We start from the raw sequence: 25,974 nt of genomic DNA on the forward strand, positions 1-25,974 counted from the left end.
TCTGAGGTTGCTCCCTCTTGGTCTTCAGTAGGGAGTTGTTAGAATGAAGTAGAAATCCATTGCAGTCACTCAAAAAATGTCTAGTGGCATTTGGAAACATCTCTGGAGGCTGCATCCTAGGATGTGCTTTAAGCTGCTGCTTCTCCTGTGGGAGCCTCTCACTACACTTCCAAAAATTACCCTTCTTTCTGTTGTATTGCTTATCACCAGGGGCATACCAAAGTTTCAGTACCTTGAGGTTTTCTCTTAGGCATAGATGTATGTTGTTCTCCATTGCAGTTTACAATAAGAGTACTAATGGGAAAAAATACGTACATGAAGAAGACAGACAAGAGGGCATTATTGACTTCTTCAGAGGTGACCCAAGTTCTCTTCCTTGTGGTATTGCTTGTGGCGATTCCTTTGTAAATATCTAAGGCCCAAAAGTCTGTATTTCATGGTTCTGATGCTACACCGATGGTAAGCACTGTAAGCATGATATGCATGTTATTGCTGCTGCGGCAAAATTCGAACCAGAGGCATGGGTCCTAAGGGTAGGCTGAAAATGGAGACTATCAGACCTAAATTCTGTTTTCAGCTCTGCTCTTGATGTGTTTTACGAAATGAGATAAAACGTTTAGACAGAAGTTTGAATATTTTCCGTGTACAGTGGGATTGTTAAAAGTAGCCTTAAGAACCAAAAGCCTTGGAGTATTAAAAAAAGTGTTGTAGATCTTACAGGGAGTTAAAAATACTGTATGTGAGATAATTACATAATATGTACTTAAAAATTAGTGTACCTAAGTAAGTGAATCCTACGTTTTGCTAAATTAAAGAGGTTGAAGGAGATTGGTTGTTTGCAAAAGGCACATGAAAGGAAAGAGACCCCGGAGAGAGAGGGCCACATGGAAACTTGCTGGAACCCCTTGCAGTATGGGGTTCCTGCCTTTTTTTTGCACTCCTCAGAGCCTTGGACTCCTGAGAGCACAACGAAGACCTTCAGACAGTGACAGAGAGCATCTGCCCTGGCTCATCTCACCCGTCGGGGGAGACTCTTTCCAAAAAACAGTCACTTGCTCTCCTGGAGGGAGGGAATTAAAGTGTCCCGGTCTGCCCTCTGGAGAGAAGAAAGATTTATTCATGGATTAGTTCACTGGGCAGCTGATAGGGTGGGTCAGACGAAGCACCCGTCACTTGCCCCAGCCCGTGGTAGACAGCTTTGCTTTTAACTTTCAACACAAGGGCATCCTTCTGCCTTTCAGGAGCGGATGCAATGGATACAGATATAGTTTTTGTTCCTCTTCTACACATTCCTGCCTTTCTTCGCACTCTCTAGAGCAGCTCAGAAAATCACTAAGAAAGGTCAAATAATCCCTTGCTCCTTACTGGATGAAATGGATGAAACGAAGTAATTTTAAGCAATATGGCAGCTGGCCTGTCTGTCTTCCTTGCTAACAATAGCAACATACATTTCTGTGCTCTTAGGAGAAAGTTTGTGTGAAATTGTAAAGAAGCAGCTAGTCGAGGGAGAGCGTGTGTGTAAACTCAGAGTTGTTTTGCTATGTCAGGACTGGTAGATGGTAAGAGCTTGGTTTTTAGAGCCAGAAGAAGCTGGCAGTAAAACCAGTCTAACAGTGGTTATTGGCCAGCCCAAGCACGGAGATTTCACCAGGTGTCATGATCGTCAGTCTGAATCTTTAGTCATCAAAATTCATCTATCGCCACCCAGCCTAAGGCCACAGGCATCATACGATCCCTCAGGGTGACTCCTCTGATCTCTCCCTCTTAGGTGGGCTTTGCTTTCCCCCTCCTCGTTTGCACTGTCTGCTGCCAGCGAGCTGCAGTCAGGTTTGCTCTCTCTGGACGCAGCACCCTGCTAAGCGGCCTGGAGCGTCCCTGCTGCGGCCAGCGAGGTGACCTGGCAAACACTGGCAGTGCTGGGCTGGTGGGTTGTGCTGGATTTCAAAAGGAACAAGCACTTTCATGACTGAGTTCAGGTTTCACCCCAAGTTTCCATGCAGATCGAAGGACAGCATCCGTTCCGTTTTCGCTCTTTCCCAGAAGCTCCCTCGCCACGATTGTCCGGTCCTTCTGCAAACGTGGTGCTGTTTTTCGGTGTCCTCTCAGCTGGTTGCTCGTCTGTTAGCAAAATAAAGCGGTAGACATACTACTGGACGTGAAATTTTGTCCTGTGCGATTTCCGAACTGTTACGTCTGTCATCTGTTCATGAGCGATGACACGTTCACACATTCAGATGACCACTGCATTTCCTCCTGAAAATAGTGAATGCATTTAATTTCCCTTTAAAAACACCCTGTGCATAATTTGCAATACTTGTTTTTATTTTTAATGAATGACTGAACCAAGGCCAACGTTCCTGTAGGTTTAACTGAGCGGCAGCAGAAGTTGTAACAGAGATGCTGCTAATGCCAGTTGGGCTCTAAGTTATAAGTCTGCTTACAAAGTTTGCCTGTTTTCTGGCACAGTCGCTGACACATACACTCCAGTCAATCACAGTAAAGTGCCTAATAACAGATGTGGCAATTAAGCTGAAGAATTCTGTCTCTCTCTTTTAATTTTTATTACAGAGAATAACAAAGTACCTCATTAAACCCACCATCACAGAGATTTTTTTTAATTTGGCATACGAATGTCTGCAAAAATTAGATCTCTGAATAGGGTGCCTTGTTATTAAAGACGCTTTGTCAGACAAATGCTATGAATAGACCATTTTTGTAATGACAGATACGTACTCATGCTCCTGCTGTCCTTTTACAACCCATACTGCAAAGAAGCACAGGTTTAAAGAAGACAACATGTGTCCTGAAGGATAACGTTTTGAGGGATTTAGGGCCTTGTACTCCAGTTAATAAAAATGTGGTCTTGATTCTTCTGGATTCAGATTACACTGCCTTCAGCTGGAATTAGCAGCAGACATTTAGGAAGGTTTCAGATAACCTGTAACCAAAGTAAATTACCATATTTTAATGGGAGAAGTTATCTTGAAAAAAGATATTAATTGCAACCAAAAAAAGTCTTCTTTTGATTGTTAGAGCTTCTGAGGCATTTTCCCTCATTAGTTTCTTTTAATGATGTACCGGGCACTCCTTTTAAAGGAGAGTCTGATTAAAAGAAATTAATTTAAGAATTTAATGATTTGAGATGTACTAAAATTATGGTAAGAGAAAACTGAAACTGATATAAATCAGAACTAAAAACTTTGATATGAAATTACTCTTTTAGTATCAAAGTGTTTTCATACATAAAATACAAAGTTGTTTATTCTGTCATTGTTGGAAAGAACATGGCTTTTACTGCCCACCTGGAGTATTGGTGGCGGTTTTATTTCTTAGAAGTATTATTTATCACTAAAGTACAGCACCTTGTCTTACACCTTCAGCTGTTTATCCAGGAGTGTACTGAATCTGCCTGCGTACATTTGCCTACATACATATATGCACCAGTGTGTAGGTGCGCATGCGTGCATACACACGCAAACACGTGAAAGAGAAAAAACCTGCAGACACCATTGGCACCTGGCAAGCTGAATTTCTCCCCGGGAATATTATTTTCTTCTCTGCTGACAGATAGGGAGACTACACACTAACATTATACAACTGCAAACATATTTTTAAGTTTGTAATACTTTTTTAAAAGAATGTAATTTTAAGTTTAGGTGTCTTAAATGTTCAGCTGCTCCTTAACCTGTTGTTCCTGTTATGTCTGTAGGTATTACAGGCCACGGATGTGATAATGAGACCAAATTGTCACCCTGTAATGTCAAGGAGCAGTGCAAATCAAAGAAGCTAGTGAGTGAAGGTCAGGGACAAAGCTCACAGATTGTTTCCATAACTGCAGGTGCTTACAAGCGTTATGAAAGGTATACAGTTAGAATAAAACTGAAGTCTTGCCCCAGTTCTCCTGGGGCAGTAGCAATGGTATACAGCTGCCACCAGTATAAATGGACACAGTACAATCACTTGATGATATCTCGTTGGGGCCTTCAGCAGTAGTAAGTTAACTGTGGTGGACAGAGACAGGGACATGGGTGAGAAGTGAAATGTGAAGGTGGGAAAATGGGGCTGGTCTTGCACATGTTAGTCTATAGAGCTCCTTCCCTTTATTCCAGCCAGTAGCAACTCTGAAAGATGCACTGGAAGGATCTCCCGATGTTGTTGAGCCACTTTACTGTGAAAATCAGAGTCTGACATGTTGCTCATTCTATAGGATGGCTTCATCAGGTTATATTGTAGTCTCCCTGAAAGCTGTTCAGGGCAGAATTTCCTTTGACTTTAATGGGAATAGGATTAATTGTGATTTTGTTAAAAAAAAAATAGAATTAACCAATCTCTTTTGGTTTTGCGTTATGGTCTTCCATTTTCCTTTGAGGAAGGAATGCAGGAGTACTAGATCCATTCTAACTTTAGCAAATGCCAAAATAAAAGATGGAAGAAGTGAATGAATGAAGTGTCAAAGGAAACACTTCTGGGTTTCCCATTCTCCTACTAGAATGTTTTGGATTTACTTTGCGGGGAGGGGTTGTGTAGGGGTGGGAGGCTTGTGCAATGAATCACAGATGCTTTGAAGTAGGTTGCTGGAGGTGGAAAAGAAAAACGGATAAGTGATGCGTTGAAATGTTCAGAAGCTGTTAAAATGAGATGGCATCAGAGTTAATTAACTTTTTTTTTTTAAAAAAAGCATATGATTTGAAAATTGAAGTCTGTAACAAAGTACTGTGATAAGGATTTACAGGAATGAAATGCTCGGTCTAAATCGTGAAAACAGGAGCTAACTGGAATGACAGCTTTGTTTTCTGTAGAACATTATTTGCAAAATGGCATTTCTTTGGGTGATTTATGAAGATAAATATACTGAAGCAGCGTTACCAACAAATTTGCTCACAGATTATAATGACTTCTAAGCAACCCAAAGCTACAAACAAATGAGGGTGTTCATATGTCCGATTTTAATAATGAAAGGGTCCAGTGAAGGCTGTGACAAGTGTGGGGACCTGCAGACTGAAGAATTTTGCTAGTGATAACGGAGGCTGTGTCTGGGAAAGGGAAGAATCTAATGTATGACGGAAATGTATTTGGAAAAAGAAAACATGCATGTAATGGGAGAGGGAAAGAAACAGAGGCAATCTTTGAAGAGGGCTGAAATAAGGAAGCAGAAGACGTTTAAAGGAAGGCAGGCACATTTGAAATGGATCCTAAATTGCATAGGAAGCTGAAGGAATTGTCTGAGTCCTGTAAGTGTGCTTTTTTGTGAGCTGGCACTAAACTGGAAGTGACACAGTGTCTGGAATGCTGGTACTTGAGATAATAGCAAAAGGGGGGTCACAAAAGCTGCAGTCAAGAGAGGGTAAAACCATGAATGAGAATTTCCACAGCAGTGGAACCAGGCAGTCAGTGTATTTAGGCAACCACAGGATTGTCCCAGGCAACTTGTCAGCAACCACAAAGTTTTCACAGTTGCATCCATGAATACAATATCCTTTCTTATGATTCCTGTTAGAAAAAAATGAAATATCAGTTGTCTGGTGATGCTATCTGCTTCAGGGACTATGCTAAAAATTCAATACAGATTTCTTATCATGTTATTCTGTAATAATCAGAGCTTTCATACATGCCACTAACTTGGGAAATAAATTTCCTTAAGCACATGCATCCAGCTGTTCTTACTCTTAGCCTTCTAGCATTCACCTGTACTGTTAAAACAGCACTGGATTAATATACAGACTGATGGTCCAGTAAGGAATATGTTATTTGATTAAAAAACTAAAAGGGGAAGAGAAGGGAAAGCAAGTCTGTGTGAATATGATTTTTGTATTGAGCCCTACACGATTTAGCCTCTCTTAAAATATGTTATTTGCTTTCATTACTATTAACTGACTGTTAACTGTCAACGGCCGCCCTGGGAAAGATGCCCAGGGCTGATAGGTGCCATCTGTGTACAGACTGAAAGCTGCTGGTCCCTGTGTCGGTGGCCTCGTCCTAGCCAGGGGACGTCAGCAGCCAGACCCTGGCTCCCACATGTCTCTGCATCCCACCACTGTTTCCTTCTAAAGAGTGGCCTGTGGCTTCCCTGGGAGCAGCTGGCCAGCCCTGGGGCAGTCTGCAGCTGTGGAGAGGGGCTGGAAGGGGAGGAGGAAGACCTTGAAGGTCTGGCTGGAGGATGCAGGCCGCAAACAGCTGCAATAGCTCAACCGCAAACAGGCAGTCAGCTGGGAGATGGCGGCCTCCAAAGATCTGCACATGCTTAAGAGAAAGAGATGGCGGTTAAGGGTGGCCTTCCTAAAACCAGGCTCCTGTGTGCCCTTCCCTATGCGTAGAAGGGGGAACTACTCTTGGTCCTGAGTTGTCCCCTGGTGACAAGCTGCACATTGCCATTACCCAAAAATGCCACCCTGAGGCAATGCTACCATTAACAGTATAGGCACACCCTGTGAAAATTTTCAGTGGTCTGTATTTACAAAATCGGTTTATTACAAATTCTTTTTAGAAACAAATTCCTTTTGTTTATTTTCTGCATCTCACATATAGTTTCTCCATCCGTTGCTTACTCTCGTGTCATTATTAGTCTTGGGACGAAGAAGTATTAAGCATCTTGAGGAATTTTGCCTTTTTTTTGGTACCTTGAAGTTAAAGCAATAAGTTATTGCCCACTAATACCCAGACCAGAAACAGATAATAAGGGTATTCATCTGATACAGTTTTATATGGTTCACTTAAAGTGTCTTGGGTAAAAGAAGTATATCAGGGATTGTGTTCTAGCTGCTATTTCAACTTCTGAAAAGTGTGCTTTTCAGATACTTTGGTTTGGATTCTAGGCAACTTTAACTGTCTTTATTTGGTAACTTTTCATCTGGGTGGAAAATAACTGGCCAGCACATTTAGCCAAAAGATTTTTGTTAGCAGTTCATCCTGTCGACTTCCTATGTGAATAATCTTTAAACATACAGTACCATGTGCTGTAGATAACCTTAATGATCAGAGGTTTGCATCTTCAAGACCTATACTTGTTTATTTGCCTGGAAAAAAAAGTCTTTCAATGTGAGCAGTGCTCTGATTTAGCGGACAATGACAGCTACAGTGAAGTGACCCCATGCTTGTGATGTTTGGCAGCCTGCCTCAGAGGAATAATAATGAGTCCATCTGCAAAGGATCTGTCATGCTGGCATTTGTCTTTACCATCCCTCCTTGCCTCGTGCAAACTTGACTTCCACTGAACTTTCATTCCCTCTCCTTTTAATACTGATTTGAGGGAGAAGAGGACTGATAAATGGATATATCATCCCTGCCAGCTTAGCGGCTATGGAAGCCCTCACATGGCAGCAAGTTAAGTTGGTGCGCCAAAAAGCGTCTTGCCAAAAAGTTGGTGGGCCACAAAGAGAGGCCAGAAGATCCTAGGGAAACTCTCATCTGATCTTGTACAGTAAGAAAAAAATCTTGTAAAAGATACTGCTGAGTGAGTTGCAGGGAAACACAGAGTCCTTGAGGACCTGGTTTGTGCTGGTGATGGAACTGCACTGTGCTTTTCTATCTGTACTGCAGTGCAATGCCGGGGCACGTGGTGCTATGGAGGGGCCGGCCATCTGAGACCATTCTGTGGCACTGGGTGGCATTGCTAATGTAAGGCTAGATGTTTGCCAAGAGTTAAATAATTGTTTCCTCTAGTGTTCGTAACTACCTTACTTCATTCTGGAAAGTGGAACTGTCCTTACAATTGCAGTCCAAGAAATTGTTTGACACTTATGAAACAATGTGCAGTGTGACAGCTCCCAACCTTTACAGGGTTCCACCTGGAAGTTTTCATGTTTAAGCAGAAGGTGCCTGCTCCAAAATACAGTTTAGCTGGTGCTCTCTGTTATTTAAGATCAGATAATGTATTATTACATTTATATGTAGAAGGAGTGGTACAGATATGCAGCCTGTGAAATGATAACATTATTTAAAGGATCATGATGCCATAGCTTTCAAAACAGGTATTTCCATGACTTATGGGCAAATAAACCCCGGTCTGCTCCAGACTTGTGGGTTATCAGTGTAGTCTCTGGAACCTGACAATTCAAGAGTCCTTCACTTCTGTTAACTCCAGTTTAATTGACCGATGGATCTGGAAGTTATTGGGCATGAGGCTAGAACTTATACACAGACACTGTGATTACATAAACCTCATTTTCCTAGAAATCTCTGATAATTAAAGAGAGACAGAAAAATGAAAATGGTCCGATCTATTAACTGAAGAAAAATGGCAATTCATTAATAATTTATAACTGTTTTTCAGGGGTACTCTTTTTTTGCCATGCACGACCTGCTAGCTTTTGCAAAGGGAAGCCTGGGATGTGGCTGCATTGGCTTGCAGAACTAAGCTTGTCTTAATTGGCATAAATGGCGGCCACCCCCAGAGGGACCTCAACAGTGAAAAAGCTTGCAGAACAATAAGTCTGTGAAGAGGAAAACTGGAGGGGCTAATATTTTTGTATGCTAGGGTAGAAAATAAGGAAATTTATTTTATGAAATTTATGTGCTAGTGGATGAGAAACACAACATGAACCAACAATGCACGCTTGCAGCCCAGAAAGCCAACCGCATCCTGGGCTGCATCAAGAGGAGCAAGGCCAGCAGGTCGAGGGAGGTGATTCTGCCCCTCTACTCCACTCTTGTGAGACCCCACCTGGTATACTGTGTCCAGCTCTGGAGCCCCCAGGATAAGAAGAACGTGGACCTGGAGAGGATGCAGAGAAGGGCCACGAAGATGATCAGAAGGCTGGAGCATCCCTCCTGTGAGGACAGACTGAGAAAGTTGGGGCTGTTCAGCCTGGAGAAAAGGTGGCTCCACGGAGACCTTAGAGCGGCGTTCCAGGGCCTGAAGGGGGTCTACAGGAAAAACAGGGAGGAACTCTTCAGCAGGGCCTGTTGTGATTGGGCAAGGGGTAATGGTTTTAAAATACAGGGAGGTAGATTCAGATTAGATGTTGTTTGCAATGAGGGTGGTGGAACACTGGGGCAGGTTGCCCCCAGAGGTGGTAGATGCCCCTTGGAAATATTCAAGGCCAGGTTGGATGAGGCTCTAAGCAACCTGTTCTAGTTGGAGATGTCCCTGCTTCTTGAAGGGGCTTGGCCTAGATGACCTTTAAAGGTCCCTTCCAACCCAAACCATTCTATGACTCTGTTCTATGAAGTTAATACACTGATCTGGCAGAGGGCTCAGTGTTTGGGTTAGTATCATTCATGGCTGGTCTTATATTTAACAAATCCATCCGGCAGGGTCAGGCTGTCAGTTAAGTGCGTGGCTAAGGCAACACCTGTCAGTTAGCACACATTTGGATGAGCAGGGAGGTTCGAAAGTAAAGAAGCATGAGCTAAGAGGGTCAGATTTGATTGAGCTGCATCAAGAAGGGCCCTTGTAATCTCTGATCATGGTGGGTGTGAAAAGGTCATTCAATTTAGGACACTGTTGGTTTATCGTTTAGCAAACTGTCATATTAGCTGCCCACATCCCACACATGTACTGTCAAGCTGGATTGCATTGCCAGATGGATTGCATGTCGATCTCTTCTGAGCTCTCCTAACTGGTGATGATGCCTTCAGAGTGACATATCTTGAGGATTTGAGAAAAGACCCGTCACTTTATTTACGTTTGCTGTGATTGTACTTCCTCAGCCAGTCTAGGGGCTGTGTAATAATGCTTCTATTCAGGTTAATTCATATTTAGTTTATGAGTGAGGCTTCATGTGACACAGTGTCAGACTGATTTACTGATGTCCAAAGGGAAAACGACTCCCACTCTTCACCCATTAATTCTCTAATGTAATCAATAAAAGCAATCAGTTTTTTTTTTCACAGAAGCTAACATGGGACTAATCATCATTGACAATATTAGGTCAGGTTCAAATTTTGTTTTGCCTGACATTGGTACTGTAAGAGATGATTTCATAAACAAATTGTGCCCCTGGTAGAGGAGCTGACCCTCAGGAGTGAGGAGGGTGTAATGTTATAAAAACCATTACGTAGGAAGTGAAGGACCAAACAATTCTTCACTAGAAAATCTTTAGAAAAAGTCTTGTCTGGAGCCCTGATTTCCAGTTGTGGGTGGCAGTCAGTAAGTCTGTTTTGGGGTGCTGGCTTTGTCATGCCCTGGAAAGCGTGAAGGCAGAGGCACCAGCAAGGGACTCTGAAGTAATTGTGGTTTACAGTTGAGTCTGAAAGTTTAATTATGATGGACAGAATGAAGATTTTTTTTTTTTAAATAGCATTTGCTGTACATGCAGGTTAATGCAATATAAGTGTAATTAAGCACAGTGCATGGGATTACAGCCCACAGAAGTTTGATGTGCCTGTGCCGTGTCACTGTAGAAAGACAGAAATGAGTGTTGTGAAACCTTAGAGATACCACAACAGAGTATGAGGAGCTCTTACTATTCTGAATTTTGTCTTCTAACTAAGTGCCATGTTCCTGCTGCATTTTTTATGTTGCAGTGGTAAAAATGCTTTTGCAACAGTAATGTGAAAGCTGCATCAGCATTTCCCTTGGTCTTGGGTCCATTATGTCATGTTAGCAACTGTACCGCACTATTCTCTGTTGCTCATGCAGTTCTAATCCTGCTTAATTCACTGACAGCGCTTGATTTTGCTGACCAAAAAATACTTGTTTGCAGCCTTGAGCAACCTTCACTTCTTTTGCATTGTTTTTCCTTCCCCTGCTCCCCCAGTTCCACTCAAATTTATTTACCTTTTGTCGTGGCAAATCTGAGGGAGAGCTGTGTGCCCTGAGTTTTGCTTGTGGATCTGCATTGGGTGGGTGGAGATCTTAATTTGTAATCGTAGCTCAATTTTGACTACACAGAGGAGACACATTTGTTTGCCTTTTTTAGTTACCTGTTCTTTCTCTGCTTTTGAGCCTGGACTCTATGGGGAAAAAAAACCCAAACCAAAGCAAAATGTGTGCAAAACTGTCAACACAGCTGGTAGTGGCAGAGAAGGTGCGTACCAATCTCAGATGATGGGTAGTAATGGTTAACTGTGCTTATACGGTGCACATACAGGCTTTTTCATCTGCTTACTAGCAAGATGCATGTAGCTTGTGTAGTTGGTCACGTGAAAATATATTTTAGGGGAGTATATTTTTGGGATACATGTACACCTGTTACACTATTTTAAAATGAGCTTGTTAGTAATTATGATATGCCTTGGGATGATCAGATTCATTTTTTAATATGACTATTATTGATGACTCTTAATATCTTTCTTTGATATAATAAACATATACTGAGCTAAATTTCCTTAATTAGAGTACAGAAACTTAGAAAAGTAGTCTATGGTTGCTTCATGCAGCTGCATTGCTTTCCTGTTAACGTTTTTAAACCATGGGCCTGTATTAAAATCCAGGGAAACAGAGAAGCCTCTGAGCTAAACACATCTCATGTTGAACAGTCTGCCTTAAAGATCCTGCCCAGGTGAGAGTTACAACGCAGCTTTGTCAGCTAAAGTTTTTGCCTCAGACAGTATAAGAAATGCTATGGGCAGATAATATTTTAGTGTTCTGTTGAGACATACATGTTCTGTTGTCTGCTTCAGTGAAGAAAGACTTGGCAGTAAAAGGCCATGGGCAAAGTTAAATTTGTTTTGTGGTCAGTCGGGTTGCAAAGTCAGAGACCTCACCTGCACTGAGAGAGTGGTACTTTCTGGTTAACAGTCAAAATGACTGGAAAATGTATTTTACTAACTCCCATATGAAGTCTGAAAAATGCCTTCCCCCATCCTATCCCACTTCATATATACAAATCTGTTGCTGGATACTGGAGAGCATTTTGGGAACAACCATCTGCTTCTTTGAAGTTCTTTATCATGGAGGTCAAGGGTGCTACTCACAGGAGGAAGGTCAATGCCTAGTAGCAGAATTCCTGCTCAGGAACATAAATGATACAATATGCTGTAGGGAGTCAGAGAAGTTTTCTGTCCGAGCATGAGTTGTTTGCTCTCTTATACATCTACTAATCACTGATTTGTGTAGAGAAGGCATTTTCCAACATGGGCATTTTCAGTACTTAAACCACAGCTACTATCTATGTGTAGATAGCAAAGATACTGAGGTGGTGTTGGATGAGATAATTTAAGCAATATATAATAAGAAAAGTGAATCTCTGAACAGGCTGTTTGCAGTGCAAACTGTAGACAGCAAGAGTTAAATGAGTAATCTGCATTTTTTATTGCTAATATAAACACTTTAGCAATGCTAATCAGTTGTACTGATTTTCTGTTTTGATTTTCCTTAATAATTAAGCAAGAGATCTGGAATGCAATCAAGTTTTACACTAGGGGGTTCATGCAAATGATTTAAAAAAAAATTGTTAAATGTATCCAAAAGGAAAGTTACTGAAGTTGAGAATAAAATAATAAAAAAAAGGAAATACAGTTTATAGTCTGCATAATCAAAGTGACTGTCTTCAGTGACGGAAATCACCACTTTGTTGAAGTTAATAGGTGAAAATACAGCTGCTTTTACTGCTTTTTAAACAACTGCCCATTGACTGCTCTGCTATGCAGTGTACATGCAGAGAAACAGTTACAGACCATGAAATGTCTTTCAGCAGCCCTGATTTTTCAAGAGGGATTTAGCAAAATGGGATCATCTCTGTGTTCTCAGATGTCTTAAATATAATAGTTTCTTTTTGTGAGCTTTTTTGTGTTGACTTCTGAAGAAGGTATTGTAAAGTAAGACTATTTCATCTCTTTTTCATGGCCCAGTGGACTTTTTTCTCGTAAAATGAAGTTATTAATGTGGTTTGCTTTGTTCTGTTCCACAGTATTTAAAGCAATAAATTTCTGGTTTTGATTAATTTACTTTGTTAAAAATATTTGTATTATTTCAGAACAAACATTTATTAGAAATTATTTTCTTATTATACCACAGATTAGACTCAATGATCCCCCCCCCCCCCTTTTTTTTAATTGGTAATCTCTGTAGCCACAGAGTGTTAAAATTAGTGTAAAAATTAGGATATAAGTCAAATGTTCACTGAAACAGAAATATCATAGCTTGAGTCATTACAAATTATCTGTTACCAGCATTCATTCTGGCATTTGTGGATTAATGGCAGGTTGGATTAAAAGTGTTTCAGTATGTAAATTAAAATCTTTTGCTTGAAAACAAAGATAGACCTAGTCAAAGTGTTAGGATAATCTTTTTTTATTTTTATTGTGTTACAATAGCTTTGTTACAAACAGAACTTTCATTCTATTCAGGAGTTGTATGACTGCAAACTGTATTGGGAATTCAACTTTAAAGAGTCGTAATAATGCAGGATAGCATGTGAGGCTCTCTGTTAACAATGTAAAGCAAAATCATTTAACTCCTTCCCCTAATTAATTAATTTTTTGCATGAAAGTTATAGGTTAGTTAGCAAAAGCACTGTGCATTTTTTTGCAAGTCCTGAGCTCTCATTGCACCTTCTAGTAGTGTCGTTTAACATCTTGAAGAACTGATAAGGAGTATTCACGCCTATTTGTAATTTCATTTATGTACTTGATTCATGTGTATATATAATTTCATTTATATATTTGCATTAAAAAAATAATGAACAATACCACTTGAGTCCTGTAGAACATCTTTATGTTGCTTTTTGTTCCTCTGACTTGCACCCCTCCAGGTGATGCTGTTGCTTGGGCCCTGCGGGAAGGCGGTTTATGGAGATACTCTGGTTGAGGTAGCACTCGAGTGTTAGGGCACAGCCTTTCCCAGGCAGACCCTGGGCATCACCTGAGCCCTGAGTGCTCAGGCATCCTTAGAGAGGATATGTAATTTTGGGGAAAAGCATCTTACAAAAGATGCTGGTTGAGATGAGGAGGCATCTGGGGTTTTTAAGAGGTCAGCGTAGGCTGCAGGACTTGGGGATGCTGCTGGCAATGAACAGAGTAGCACAAACCCTTCCTGTGAGTAAGTGATGCGCAGGATTTCTGATGCTGTGTTGTCAGCTGAAACTTTCTTCTCTTGCAATCTTGAGCTATCCTTTGTTTTAGATAGCAGCTCTGTGATTTGATGTGGACAAACAATCACTAAACAGACTGAGCCTGGCTGCCTGCAATTTGATGGGACAGTGGGACCTCTAAAATGCAGTTTGTTCAGCAGCTCACCACCTTGCCATTTGTGTGAAACTACTCCAGTTGGGTTCTGCTTCCAAAATGAACATTATTTTGGTGGTGCTAGGCAAGCACTGTGTGTTTCTTGAAGTGCCTATTGCTTTATATCATATATATTGATTATATATGGGTCAATGGTTTTAGCTCCTTTGTCATTTGTATAATACTGTTAAAGCATTATAAATATTTTTTTCTTACAGCCACCTTTTTGGAAAGATGGTTCTTCATTTGAACTTGTTTTTTGGCTTCCCTGCCATCCTCCTGTACCATTGGATGGGGACAACCTTATCTTTGAATCTGGAAGATCCCAATGTGTGTAGCCACTGGGAAAGGTAATATTTTCTTCTGGAAAATACATGACCCAAATCTGATTGTAATAATTATGTTTTGTTTTACTTGGTGCATTTTAAATGATTAAAATATTTTAGTTGAGTAATGCACTGAGAAGAAAAATCACATTACTGCATGTGTTGCTGGGGGAGGGGGAGCACAGTTCAGCCCACTGCTGTCAGCATGGCGCCAGTGCCAGCACTGAGGGTCCAGAAGCTGAGGAGGGATCACAGATAAGTGCAAATAAACCTTAATTGCAGTGCAATAGCAGCCCTGTCGCTCCAGCCAGCAAGTCGGCTTTGTTGGGAGCCCAGCTGAAGTGTCTCTATACCAATGCACGCAGCATGGGGAATAAACAGGAAGAGCTGGAGATGCTTGCACACGAACAGGGCTACGACCTCATTGGCATCACGTGGTGGGATGACACATACGACTGGAGCGTCAACATGGAGGGGTATAGGCTTTTTAGAAAAGACAGGAAGGGGAGACGAGGAGGGGGTGTCGCTCTCTACGTCAGCAACCGGCTGGAGTGTGTGGAGCTCTGACTGGGGATGGAGGAGTAGCTGACAGAGAGCTTATGGGTCAAGATTAGAGGATGGGGACGGACAGGGGACGTCACGGTAGGGGTCTGTTACAGGCCGCCTGGCCAGGAGGATAGAGCGGACGAAGTGCTCTATAGGCAGATAGGAGCAGCCTCACGGTCACAGGCCCTGGTCCTCATGGGGGACTTCAACCACCCTGACATCTGTTGGAGAGACAACACGGCAGGGCACAGGCAGTCCAGGAGGTTCCTGGAATGCGTGGATGACAACTTCCTCCTGCAGGCGATAGAGGAGCCGACAAGGAGGGGTGCCATGCTCGACCTTGTGCTCACCAACAGGGAGGGACTGGTGGGGGATGTGAAACTGAAGGACAGCCTTGGCTGCAGCGACCATGACATGGTGGAGTTCAAGATCCACGGGGCAGCAAGGAAAATATATGGCAAGCTCTCTGCCCTAGACTTCAGGAAGGCGGACTTCGGCCTCTTCAGGGACCTGATGGGCCAAGTGCCATGGGAGGCGGCCCTGGAGGGAAGAGGGGCCCAGGAAAGTTGGTCCATATTCAAGGAGCACCTCCTCCAAGCTCAGCAGAGGTGCATCCCGATGAAAAACAAGTCGGGCAAAAAGGCCAGGAGGCTGGCGTGGATGAGCAAGGAGCTCCTGGACCAACTGAAAGTGAAAAAGGAAGCCTATAGAGGGTGGAAGTGGGGACAGGTAGCCTGGGAGGACTACAAAGAGGCTGTGCAAGTGGCCAGGGATAAGGTAAGGAAGGCCAAAGCCCTGGCAGAACTGAATCTGACCAGGGATATAAAATGTAACAGGAAGAGCTTTTATAGGTATGTAGGGGACAAAAGAAAGTCCAGGGTAAATGTAGGCCCCCTCCGAAAGGGAACTGGTGTCCTGGTTACCCAGGACATGGAGAAGGCTGAGGTTCTCAATGACTTTTTTGCCTCAGTCTTCACCGACAAGAGTTCCTGTCCCACCACCCAAGCTGTAGAAGGTGCAAGCAGGGACTGCGAGAATGAAGAACTGCCCATTGTCCTCGAAGAGCAGGTTCGGGATCATCTAAGGAACCTGAAGGTGCACAAGTCCATGGGACCTGATGAGATCCATCCTCGGGTCCTGAGGGAACTGGTGGATGAAGTTGCCAAGCCACTGGCCATCATATTTGAGAAGTCGTGGCGGTCTGGTGAGGTCCCCGATGACTGGAAGAGGGGGAACATAACCCCCATTTTTAAAAAGGGGAATAAGGAAGACCCAGGTAACTCCAGGCCGGTCAGCCTCACCTCTGTGCCTGGCAAGGTCATGGAGCAGATTCTCCTGGAAACCATGCTAAGGCACATGGAAAGCAAGGAGGTGGTTGGTGACAGCCAGCATGGCTTCACCAAGGGCAGATCGTGCCTGACCAATTTGGTGGCCTTCTATGACGGGGTGACGGCATCGGTGGACAAGGGACGAGCAACTGACATCATCTACCTGGACTTGTGCAAAGCTTTTGACACTGTCCCGCACGACATCCTTCTCTCTAAACTAGAGAGACATGGGTTTGATGGACAGACCACTCGGTGGATAAGGTGTTGGCTGGATGGCCGCACTCAGAGAGTGGTAGTTAACGGCTCACTGTCCATGTGGAGACCGGTCACAAGTGACGTCCCTCAGGGGTCCGTGCTGGGCCCAGCCCTGTTCAACATCTTTGTTGGCGATATGGACAGTGGGATAGAGTGCACCCTCAGCAAGTTTGCCGATGACACCAAGTTGTGTGGTGCCGTGGACACGCTGGAAGGGAGGGATGCCATCCAGAGGGACCTTGACAGGCTGGAGAGGTGGGCCCGTGCCAACCTCATGAAGTTCAACCAGGCCAAGTGCAAGGTCCTGCACCTGGGTCATGGCCATCCCAGGCACAAATACAGGCTGGGTGGGGAATGGATTGAGAGCAGCCCTGAGGAGAAGGACTTGGGAGTGCTGGTGGATGAGAAGCTTAACATGAGCAGGCAATGCGCCCTTGCGGCCCAGAAGGCCAACCGCATCCTGGGCTGCATCAAGAGAAGCGTGGCCAGCAGGTCGAGGGACGTGATTCTGCCCCTCTACTCTGCCCTGGTGAGACCCCACCTGGAGTACTGTGTCCAGTTCTAGAGCCCCCAACACAAGAAGGACATGGACCAGTTGGAGAAGGTCCAGAGGAGGGCCACGAAGATGATAAAAGGGCTGAAGCACCTCTCTTATGAGGACAGGCTGAGAGAGTTGGGGCTGTTCAGCCTGGAGAAGAGGAGGATCCGGGGAGACCTGATAGCGGTCTTCCAGTACCTCAAGGGGGCCTACAAGAAAGATGGGGAAAGGCTGTTTAGTAGGGCCTGTTGCGATAGGACGAGAGGTAATGGTTTTAAAATAGAGGGGGGTAGGTTTAGATTAGAAATTAGGAGAAAATTTTTTACGATGCGAGTTATAGAACACTGGAACAGGTTGCCCAGAGAGGTGGTGGAGGCCCCATCCCTGGAAACGTTCAAGGCCAGGCTGGATGAGGCTCTGAGCAACTTGACCTAGTCAGGGATGTCCCTGCTCCTTGCAGGGGGGTTGGACTAGATGACGTTTGAAGGTCCCTTCCAACCCTAACCATTCTATGATTCTATGATTCTATGGGCAAGGTAAGTTCATGGAAACATGAAAGACTGTTTCATACTTATCTGAAATGCAGTCATCTTTTCGGTAGAGGTTAGGATGCAAAAAACACTACAGTGGTACCAGCAATGTTACACAACCATCTGGGTACAAGAAGTGAATAAAAATATCTTTTCTCAGTTTAAGTGAAAAGAAGCTTTTACATATGCAAAATATAATTAATCATATTGGAGTCTGGCCAAATTTGATTATGCTGATTCTTTCCTATTCAACATTCGGAGAATCTGAATTAAGATTTTTTAAATTTTTTTTGATGAGGTTTAGAATTTTATAACATACAGTTATAAATTAATCAGTTTGGTTGGTCTGTTTGTTCACCCAGTTTCACGTTAATTGCAAGGAGAATGCCACTATGGGTAGGAGAGATTGAGCCATAAACATTTGCAGTACCTCTTTTCTGGTGTAAAGGTTATAGTCGTGCAACCAAGCCTACAAGCAACAATTATTATTGTTATTATTATTACTGTGCCCATGATTGATCAGCTAGTCCCTGAGACAGTCTAACTGTTCACTTAACGACATCAGTTTCCTGCATTTAAGGTAAAGTGTGTTTTATGCATAATCACTGAGAATGCTGCTAAGCCACTGTACATTTTATTTGTACAAATGTACCATTTGTGCATTTATTGCTATGGCTGAATCTTTACAAAGAAAATTGAAATTTGTATTTACTTTTTTACGAAGTCTCTCTGTGTGTGTATATATATATGTATAAAAATAACATAAGGACTTTCCCCAGCTTCATGTGAAGCATTTCGAGTCTCTGCCCCCACTGTTGTGTACAATTTGGCTTATACCAGAGTGTGTATATGAAGTAGTTACCATCCTAAATACCTGTTTACACTAGTCAGGCACACGTCTATAATGTTACTGGATACTGCTCTATAATGTGTATACTTTGTTTACTGTTTTTATAGAGAAAAGTGGTTTTGAGGGGAGCTAGAATGTAGTGAAAGCAAAATGGGAAAAAACCTCCAAATATAACTGTTTACATTACATAATGTGTTTTAAAACAAACTAATCGACATCTCCAGAAAGAAAAATATATCTAGCAAGCATGCTCATTTTGTTGCATTAACTTTTTTCCTTCTTCTGCTGAGTTTCAGAAACGGGGAAGAGCTCCAAGTAAACTTACCAAAACATTCACACAGTTGCTCAGAGCAGGCGACAGAGGTATATAAGTATGAAAGAGTAAAACCTCAAATACAAGCTCTTTACTGCCGCTGTCACTGGTAATGATATATACTTTAAATAAATCTACCCCAGCCAGTAATAAATCGGTCTTTACAAATGACCGTCATCACAGCAAGTAGGGGCTCGAACAAAGAGCGCAGAACATTAGGCAAGCCTCGGCACCCCACCAGCGTTTTGTCAGACTGGAGCGGACAGCTGGGTGGATTAGGGCAGCTTGCCTTCACATGGATGTAGGAAAAACAGGGAGTAAGTTTGAGGCAGTTCGAGTAAGTGGGTCTGGATGTGCTTTCCCTCAGTATATGTGATGACAGTAGGAAGAGGAGATTGCGGCTGTTACCCTGCAATAGGTGTTAAGAGGTCAAAGAGGGTGTGAGTGAAAGTGAGTGAAAGCCGTACGGGCTACATACTTAGCAAGTGTTTTGGCTGGTCCTGGGAATTAGTCCTACCACAGGAACTTGCCATGCATTCCTGTATTTTCTAACCCCCTTGCGCAATCAAGGACTGAGTGACTGCCAGCACAAACAGCCTGCTGAAGAGTTTTCTGGGATGATTCAGTATTTTTCCGTTTTGCAAGAGCGCTCTGTTCCTCTTGCCCCAGTGACAACTCTGGAGGCTCTGGACTTCAGAGCATAGATTTATTTCTAGGACACTGCTCTTATATTTTGGCAGAAAATTATAATAGGACTTCAGTATAGTATTTCTAAAAAAAAATCTCTGTTAAAAATTAGCCAGTAAGCAAAATAAGGTATGGACTTTAATATTTATAATTTCTGATTACTAAATAGACTGTTTGATGACATAGTTGTGATATAATTTTTTAGTAATTATTATTTAGGTGTATTTCTGTGCTAACATCCACTTAGTATCTAAATACACTGGCAAACCTTTCCGCTAGCAAAGAAGATACTTTGCTATGGATACAGCTACAGTTTTAAAAATAACTTTCTCAGAAAACCCAGTGAGATTTTTCTATTTTGTACAGTAACAGAAGAAACCTTGTTTTCTGGCTCTTAACTAGTTTTCCAGCTATCCAGTGATGTTAGTAAGTTTACTGCCACAGGAGAACACATACTGCACACTACTTCAGTTTGCTGCTCATTTGAAACACAGGTGGTTTTGTTTGGTTTTTTTTTTTTAATTTAGGCTTACATTACTTTTCTTTAAATGCCTAGTAAATAGTATTTTGTCAATAGACATGATGGGTCTCCGCCTATATATTTTTGTTTGCTTGATGGAAGAAAAACCTTTCATTTGCTATCTTCTGTTTTATAAAGTTAATTGGTTAATGTTTTACTTAAACTTGAACTTTCTGTGAGTTTTTGTTGCACATGAGTATTTTGTTATCTTTGTTCCTTTCTATACCAGGAGTCTGTAAAAGACTCCTTTATAGCACAGTCTGATTTAAGTGACTTATCAATGATCGGTCTGCTTTCTCTCTCTCTCTCCCCAGTTACTCAGTTACAGTGCAAGAGTCATATCCACATCCTTTTGATCAAATTTACTACACCAGTTGTACTGACATCCTAAACTGGTTTAAGTGCACGCGACACAGGTGATGTATATTTGTTAATATTGTCAAACTGTTAATATTGTAGATAGTTGTAAAGATTTTGTGTCTGTCATAATCAAGTGTGATATGTAGGATATTTCAGGTATAGTGACTAACTATAGTCTGTCTAACTGCTGTGGTCTCAGTCAACTGGCAAGGGCTTGTCCAAACAATCACATATGCGGGTCGGGCTGTATCATTCCATGAAGTGCTAACAGAAACAGTAAATGAACAGATTGGGAAAAAGCGTGCAATGCACAAAATTAAATTCCCCAGACCCTGTGAGGTGTATTTGCTCAGAAGTGTCATGAGAAACCCATTGCTGCTTGCAATCATGTGTTCTGGGGAAAGCGTACGCTACTTGAAAGGAAAATAAAAAGATTTGTTAAAGAAAGCTCCTTGTGCTTGCAGAAAGTAAGCAAGAGGTGAATGATTAAAAGCTGGTGGCAGCTGTAAAAAGCATTTTCCTCAGAGGAATATGCCCATAAAATATGAACCATCAGCAGTGGGAAAGGCTCCCTGGGGCACAGCAGCTGCGGGAGACAGATCAGTACATAAAAAGCAGGTACTGAGTTAAAAGATTACATTTTGTTTACCTATGACACCATTTATCTGTGAGTTGTTCTTTGCTGGGAGTTCAGACTGCCTCAGGTGTTGTAGGGATGTCCTTACTGCTTGGTGGAGTATGTTGTCAGCAGCCAGGAGAGCCGCAGAGGGAGATTTACAGACATGGTGAGGAGCAGAAAGGAGGGAGTGGTGGGAGACCCCACTTCTGATAAATACTACTTGCTTATGTCAGAAGGAAGCTGTATTTTCTGCCATTCTTGACAGGTTTATGTCCTGATTTCTCTCTGTGCTGCTCACCACTGCCCTGCAGGACCGCCTTTGGCAAAACACAGCCGCCCCCCTGGCAAGAGGCATGCAGCAATGCCGACTGCTCAGGAGGTCCAGTTCTCCCTTGAGCCCTCCCATCTCTTGCCTTAACCAGAACTTCCCTTCTTGTGATGTCTCTGCCCCTAGAAAACTTGACTCATCCTTGGGAGGATGATCCCCAGACATCTTTCCCTTGGAAACTGGCAGCTGTAATGATCCAGCAAACTGATTTGTATTGCCAGCCTTTAGTCTCCATAGGAACTACTAATGGCAAAGGCACTGGTGCTGTGGTTTGCATGTTAGTTAAGCAGCCAAAATCCTTAACTTATTTTCCTGTTGTCTGGCCACCCATGGATGTAAGGCTTGCTGGGGAAGCGCTAGGACTCTTGAACGCAGCAACAGATAAATCGAGGTCTCTTTGAGTTTTTTTCCTCTCCTCTTACTGATACTTGAATGTTTTTTTAAATCTGTAAGAACATATATTGTTTTGTTTCTGAACCAGGAGTTTTATGTTACAACAATTCATTCTTTTCTTTAGGATCAGTTACCGTACTGCCTACAGACATGGTGAAAAGACGATGTACAGGCGTAAATCCCAGTGCTGCCCTGGATTTTATGAAAGCAGGGAAATGTGTGTCCGTAAGTTTAGCTTCTTTTTGCTTTGAAATTCCATGCATTTATCACTGTGCTGGTTTGACTCCTCTTTGATGGGCCACTTGTGGAAGCTGAGTTATGAGGGCTCAGTTGTTCATCGGTAGTGCACGTGCAGCTCTCACTGACGTCAGTTGGTCTTGTGCATATGCAAATGACAGGATAATTGGATCTCAGATGTTTAAGTAACCATCCTTAATGTGATTCTAGCTAATGATCATATGGAAAATGCACAACACAAGTGTCAGTGCATTTTCCAACACAGTAGATAAATACGAGGTTCAAAACTAGACGGAAAATTAGGGTAGGCCCTGGTTGATCGCCATACTTAGCTTGTCTTACAGATGCAGAAATCTGTAACAACTGTTTGAAGGCGGCAGCACTGTGTCTGTGTGGCACATGCCCCCGTCTCCACATCTTTCTGAGTCTAAAGATGAAGAGCTGTGCCCAGAGCCTGGCAGTGGCCTTGGCTCACACCTTTTTTTTTCTTGCTCTTGGTTGGCCTTGTGCAGTCCTAGGAAGGTCTCATTCTTAAAATGGTGTTTATTCAAGACCATCGTAGAAAAGTGGAATGAAAATAGAGGAGGTATTAATCCAGAGCCCTGGAATTGTGTGGTTAGTAGTTTAACATGGGGTTGTTCAAAGTCATACAGTGGATTGGGTAGCTCGATGCTGGTGTCGGCAGGACTGACAGCAGGGAACTTGCGATAGGTAAGCAGTTGTGAATCATTGCATGTCTTTGGAGATTGGCACATGTGTAGGGCTAAAAATGAAATAAATTCAATAGTATTTCAAATTATTTGTCCCTGTGAATGCACATGCACAGCAGGGACTCAAACAGTAAGTTTTCCAGAAGTCAAGGAGCCAAGTCTCTTCATCTTTTCATCTCCTTGAAAAACTGGGGCTCATCAGGGGTGATCTTTTGTACATAATGTCATTTGTATGTTGACCTGTCTGTATACTTTTATTAATTTTAGGAGACAGAAAGGGCATGCATTAGAGTGGAAAACAGCTAAATTCATTCCTTAGTCTTGCTTCAGCTCTTCTAATAGTGAGATCTAAAAAACTTGCAGAACCCTAGCAAACAGTGTCAGAGGGACTGAGGTGGTATAGTTGAATTTTTTCTGGAAATATGGGGCCCTGTAAGAGCAGATTGGTGAGGAGCTGGAGCGTCTGAACTGCGGGGTTTGCCCTTGGGCTTGCTGTCCAGTTTCTGAACAGGTGACTGATGGGCAAGCCTTGCCAAGAGAAAAAAGTGAAAAGCCCAGCTTATTGGGAAAGCCACAGCATGTGAGCTGTTTTGGCAGCTGCTTTGGCTGCCTTCATGTGAAGCTCTGCGTCACATTCCCCGACTCGGCTGGTCTGCGTGGGGAGCCCATCGGCACACTCCCACTACCCTGGAGCAAGGCCTGGACCAAGGCACATGTGAAGGGCTAGCTCTGTAGCAGCACATTCTCAGCCTAACTCTCTAAGGCGCAATTTTTTACCTGGTGGCTTCTTCTCAGCTGAGAATGAGAAAAATGGAGATATATTAATTGCTTTGTTGTCTGCCTTATGGCTATAATGATAGTGGTGAAGCATAGCACTCAAGGTATGGAGAAGCTTGTCCAGGAAAACGTTCTGCAAGAGAACAGATAACAAGAGATATGTCATTGCCACTGGATTTTGCAACCCAGTTTAGGAGATGGCAGTGCAGTGGATAAGTCTTTGGTCTTTACTGATAAATGAGTCTGAAAATCAATATCAGTATGTATGCTAAATGTATTTATTCAATACAAATGCTAACTAGTTTCTTAATTTTTGCCTTTTTGTTTCTTGTGAGGTGCATACTGGAAGTGACTGGCAGGATTTATTTGTATCACTGGAAAATTATACCCTGTGAAAGTCATAACACATCACACTATCCTTGTTAATATTTTTATTTTACAGCACTTCCTGGAATTTCAAAATGCAGCAGTAAGATATTTGATTTAAAGTGTTTTCTGCACATGAAAAAGGAAGGTCAAAATGATATTTTCTAAAAACAATTTTTAAAAAATTGTGCCTATCTGAGATCAGATTGGCGATTTTTTTAACCTTTGTTCTTAACATGTACATATTAGACTGATAAGAACCAATTTCTAACTACATTCAGTTATTATAGAGCATATATGAATGATCATATTTATTTTTTTGATTAAGTAGTGTACTTTTTAAAGTATATAACAGTTTGATCACGTGAGAAGTGTGATGATGACTCTTACGTGACTATAGCTTTTACATAGCTATAGTTTATGTAGTAAATTTATTCTATATTAACATAGTAATATTCGAAACCCAGTAAATTCAGATCACACTTGTACTAATTTTTTACTGTTATTACATAAAAATATGCCAAATGCTGATGATACTCAGGACATGTCTGCTCTGACTTCTGAAGCAATTTTGGAATGCCTCAGACTTCAAATTATGTAAAAATAAAGATCTCTCACTGGAGCTAGCTTTGCATTTATTTGATTCTGTAATGGTTTACCCTGGAAGGCGTTGAGAGACCTTCAGTCCTCATGATCTTCAGTTGGAGGTGAGGATTCAGGGCAAAGGAAGAGCTCAGCAGTTAACAGAAGGCAGCAAATATTTCATGCTTCCCATTGTTTCAACCAGCTTTCTTCATAGTGAACTTGTACATGCTAGAGTAGATGATGCCTGCATACCCTGTGATCAACCAGTTTAACTTGGAAAGCAAGTGTGATGCTTTCAGCTGAGATCAAATTATAAGAGACAGTGATGTGGGGAGATATCTTCTCTTATGTCATAATAGCAGAAATATCACTGGGAACACAAAATTTTTTTCTGCAAGAAAATGGTGATCACATTGAAAAACATACATGCACCTCCCCCCTTTTTAATATGCAAAGACAGAAGCAAATCAAAGCCATTTGAAGTGTTGCAGGTATCCTCTTTTATGCTGTTGCTGCTCCACAATGCACACAGCATTTCCATTAGGGTAGTTTTATTTTCCATGCAGTGTGGATTATTTTTTATGTAGTGGAGGATATAGGATGCTTCTAAAAGGCTAAAATATTTGTGATGCTGTTGATGTTTTGTTATTAGTTTGTTCCTTTCTTTGACTTCTCAATTTAGAAAGCTCAGTTAGAAAATTCTAGTGGTAGACGATCCTGGTATGATTCAGCACTTCAGTGCATGCAGTGATGAATTGAAATCTTGTGACTTCCTTTTTAAAATAATAGTTAGGGATCTACAGCGTGAATACCTAAGAGTCACTGTTCCCCTAGAGGCAGTACTTATTCGTGGTAGTGCCACTTCACTGCCTACAGAGGGAAGAGAATTATTTGTCACTGCGTAAAGAATTGCAAGAATATGCCAGATTCCTGTTGCTAAAATCTGTAAATGTTGCATTTGCAAACAAAAAGAATGACCAACAGCCAGAGAAAAGCACTGGCTGAAATTTAAGTGGGTTTTTTTGGAGTCTTTTGGAGGCCAGTCTGAACAGGGGAATTTGAATTCATCTTGCGTTACAAGATTTCGGTGGAATTGTGACTCTAACTTCCATACTTGTTCTTGAAAACTTTCAACAGGTGAAACTTGTATTATGTTTTAACTTTTTAATGAAAATTCCTCTTGTGTTTTGTCTTTGGATTCAGTGTCTACATACATATGGAAAATATGCAAATAGGCCTTTTGTATCACTTCTGTGAAAGTATTCGGTTTGTTTGTTCTTCTTTAAATTAAAAATAACTGTTGTGCTATAAACTATCCAAACTCTAATACAGAATTTTAGCATCCTTTTCTTTTGACTTATGCCATTGATAAGAAGAAAATAGTCACACTTGAAGTAGATATCTGTTAAGAGTTTTATGGAAGGCACCACGTCACTACAGCCATCATAAGTTTAAAAAAAATTCTATTAAGCAACTCAGATGCCTGTCTTTCCAGTGTTTCTGAGTTTGTTGAAATGATGCTGCATTTCCATCACTGTTAGTAAGCAACAAAGTGGCAAATTTCTTACTCCTGGCCTTAGAAAATCCATACTAGGTTTAG

The 25,974-nt window shown here is 42.0% G+C and overlaps 1 protein-coding gene across 1 annotated transcript in view; it reads left to right on the top strand.

Annotated features, from left to right (window-relative positions):
- Positions 1 to 25,974, top strand: part of MEGF10 (multiple EGF like domains 10) — a 103,781-nt gene that overhangs the window by 11,760 nt on the left and 66,047 nt on the right. Inside the window, exons 2-4 of the mRNA XM_086770713.1 lie at positions 14,325 to 14,456; positions 20,314 to 20,415; positions 21,824 to 21,924. Coding sequence (XP_086626839.1) covers positions 14,341 to 14,456; positions 20,314 to 20,415; positions 21,824 to 21,924 — 319 coding nt within the window. The 5' untranslated portion in view covers positions 14,325 to 14,340. The remainder of the gene's footprint in view (positions 1 to 14,324; positions 14,457 to 20,313; positions 20,416 to 21,823; positions 21,925 to 25,974) is intronic.

The sequence above is a fragment of the Chlamydotis macqueenii genome, chromosome Z (genome assembly GCF_036417535.1).
Source record: "Chlamydotis macqueenii isolate bChlMac1 chromosome Z, bChlMac1.mat, whole genome shotgun sequence".
In the NCBI taxonomy this organism is placed as follows: Eukaryota; Metazoa; Chordata; class Aves; order Otidiformes; family Otididae; genus Chlamydotis; species Chlamydotis macqueenii.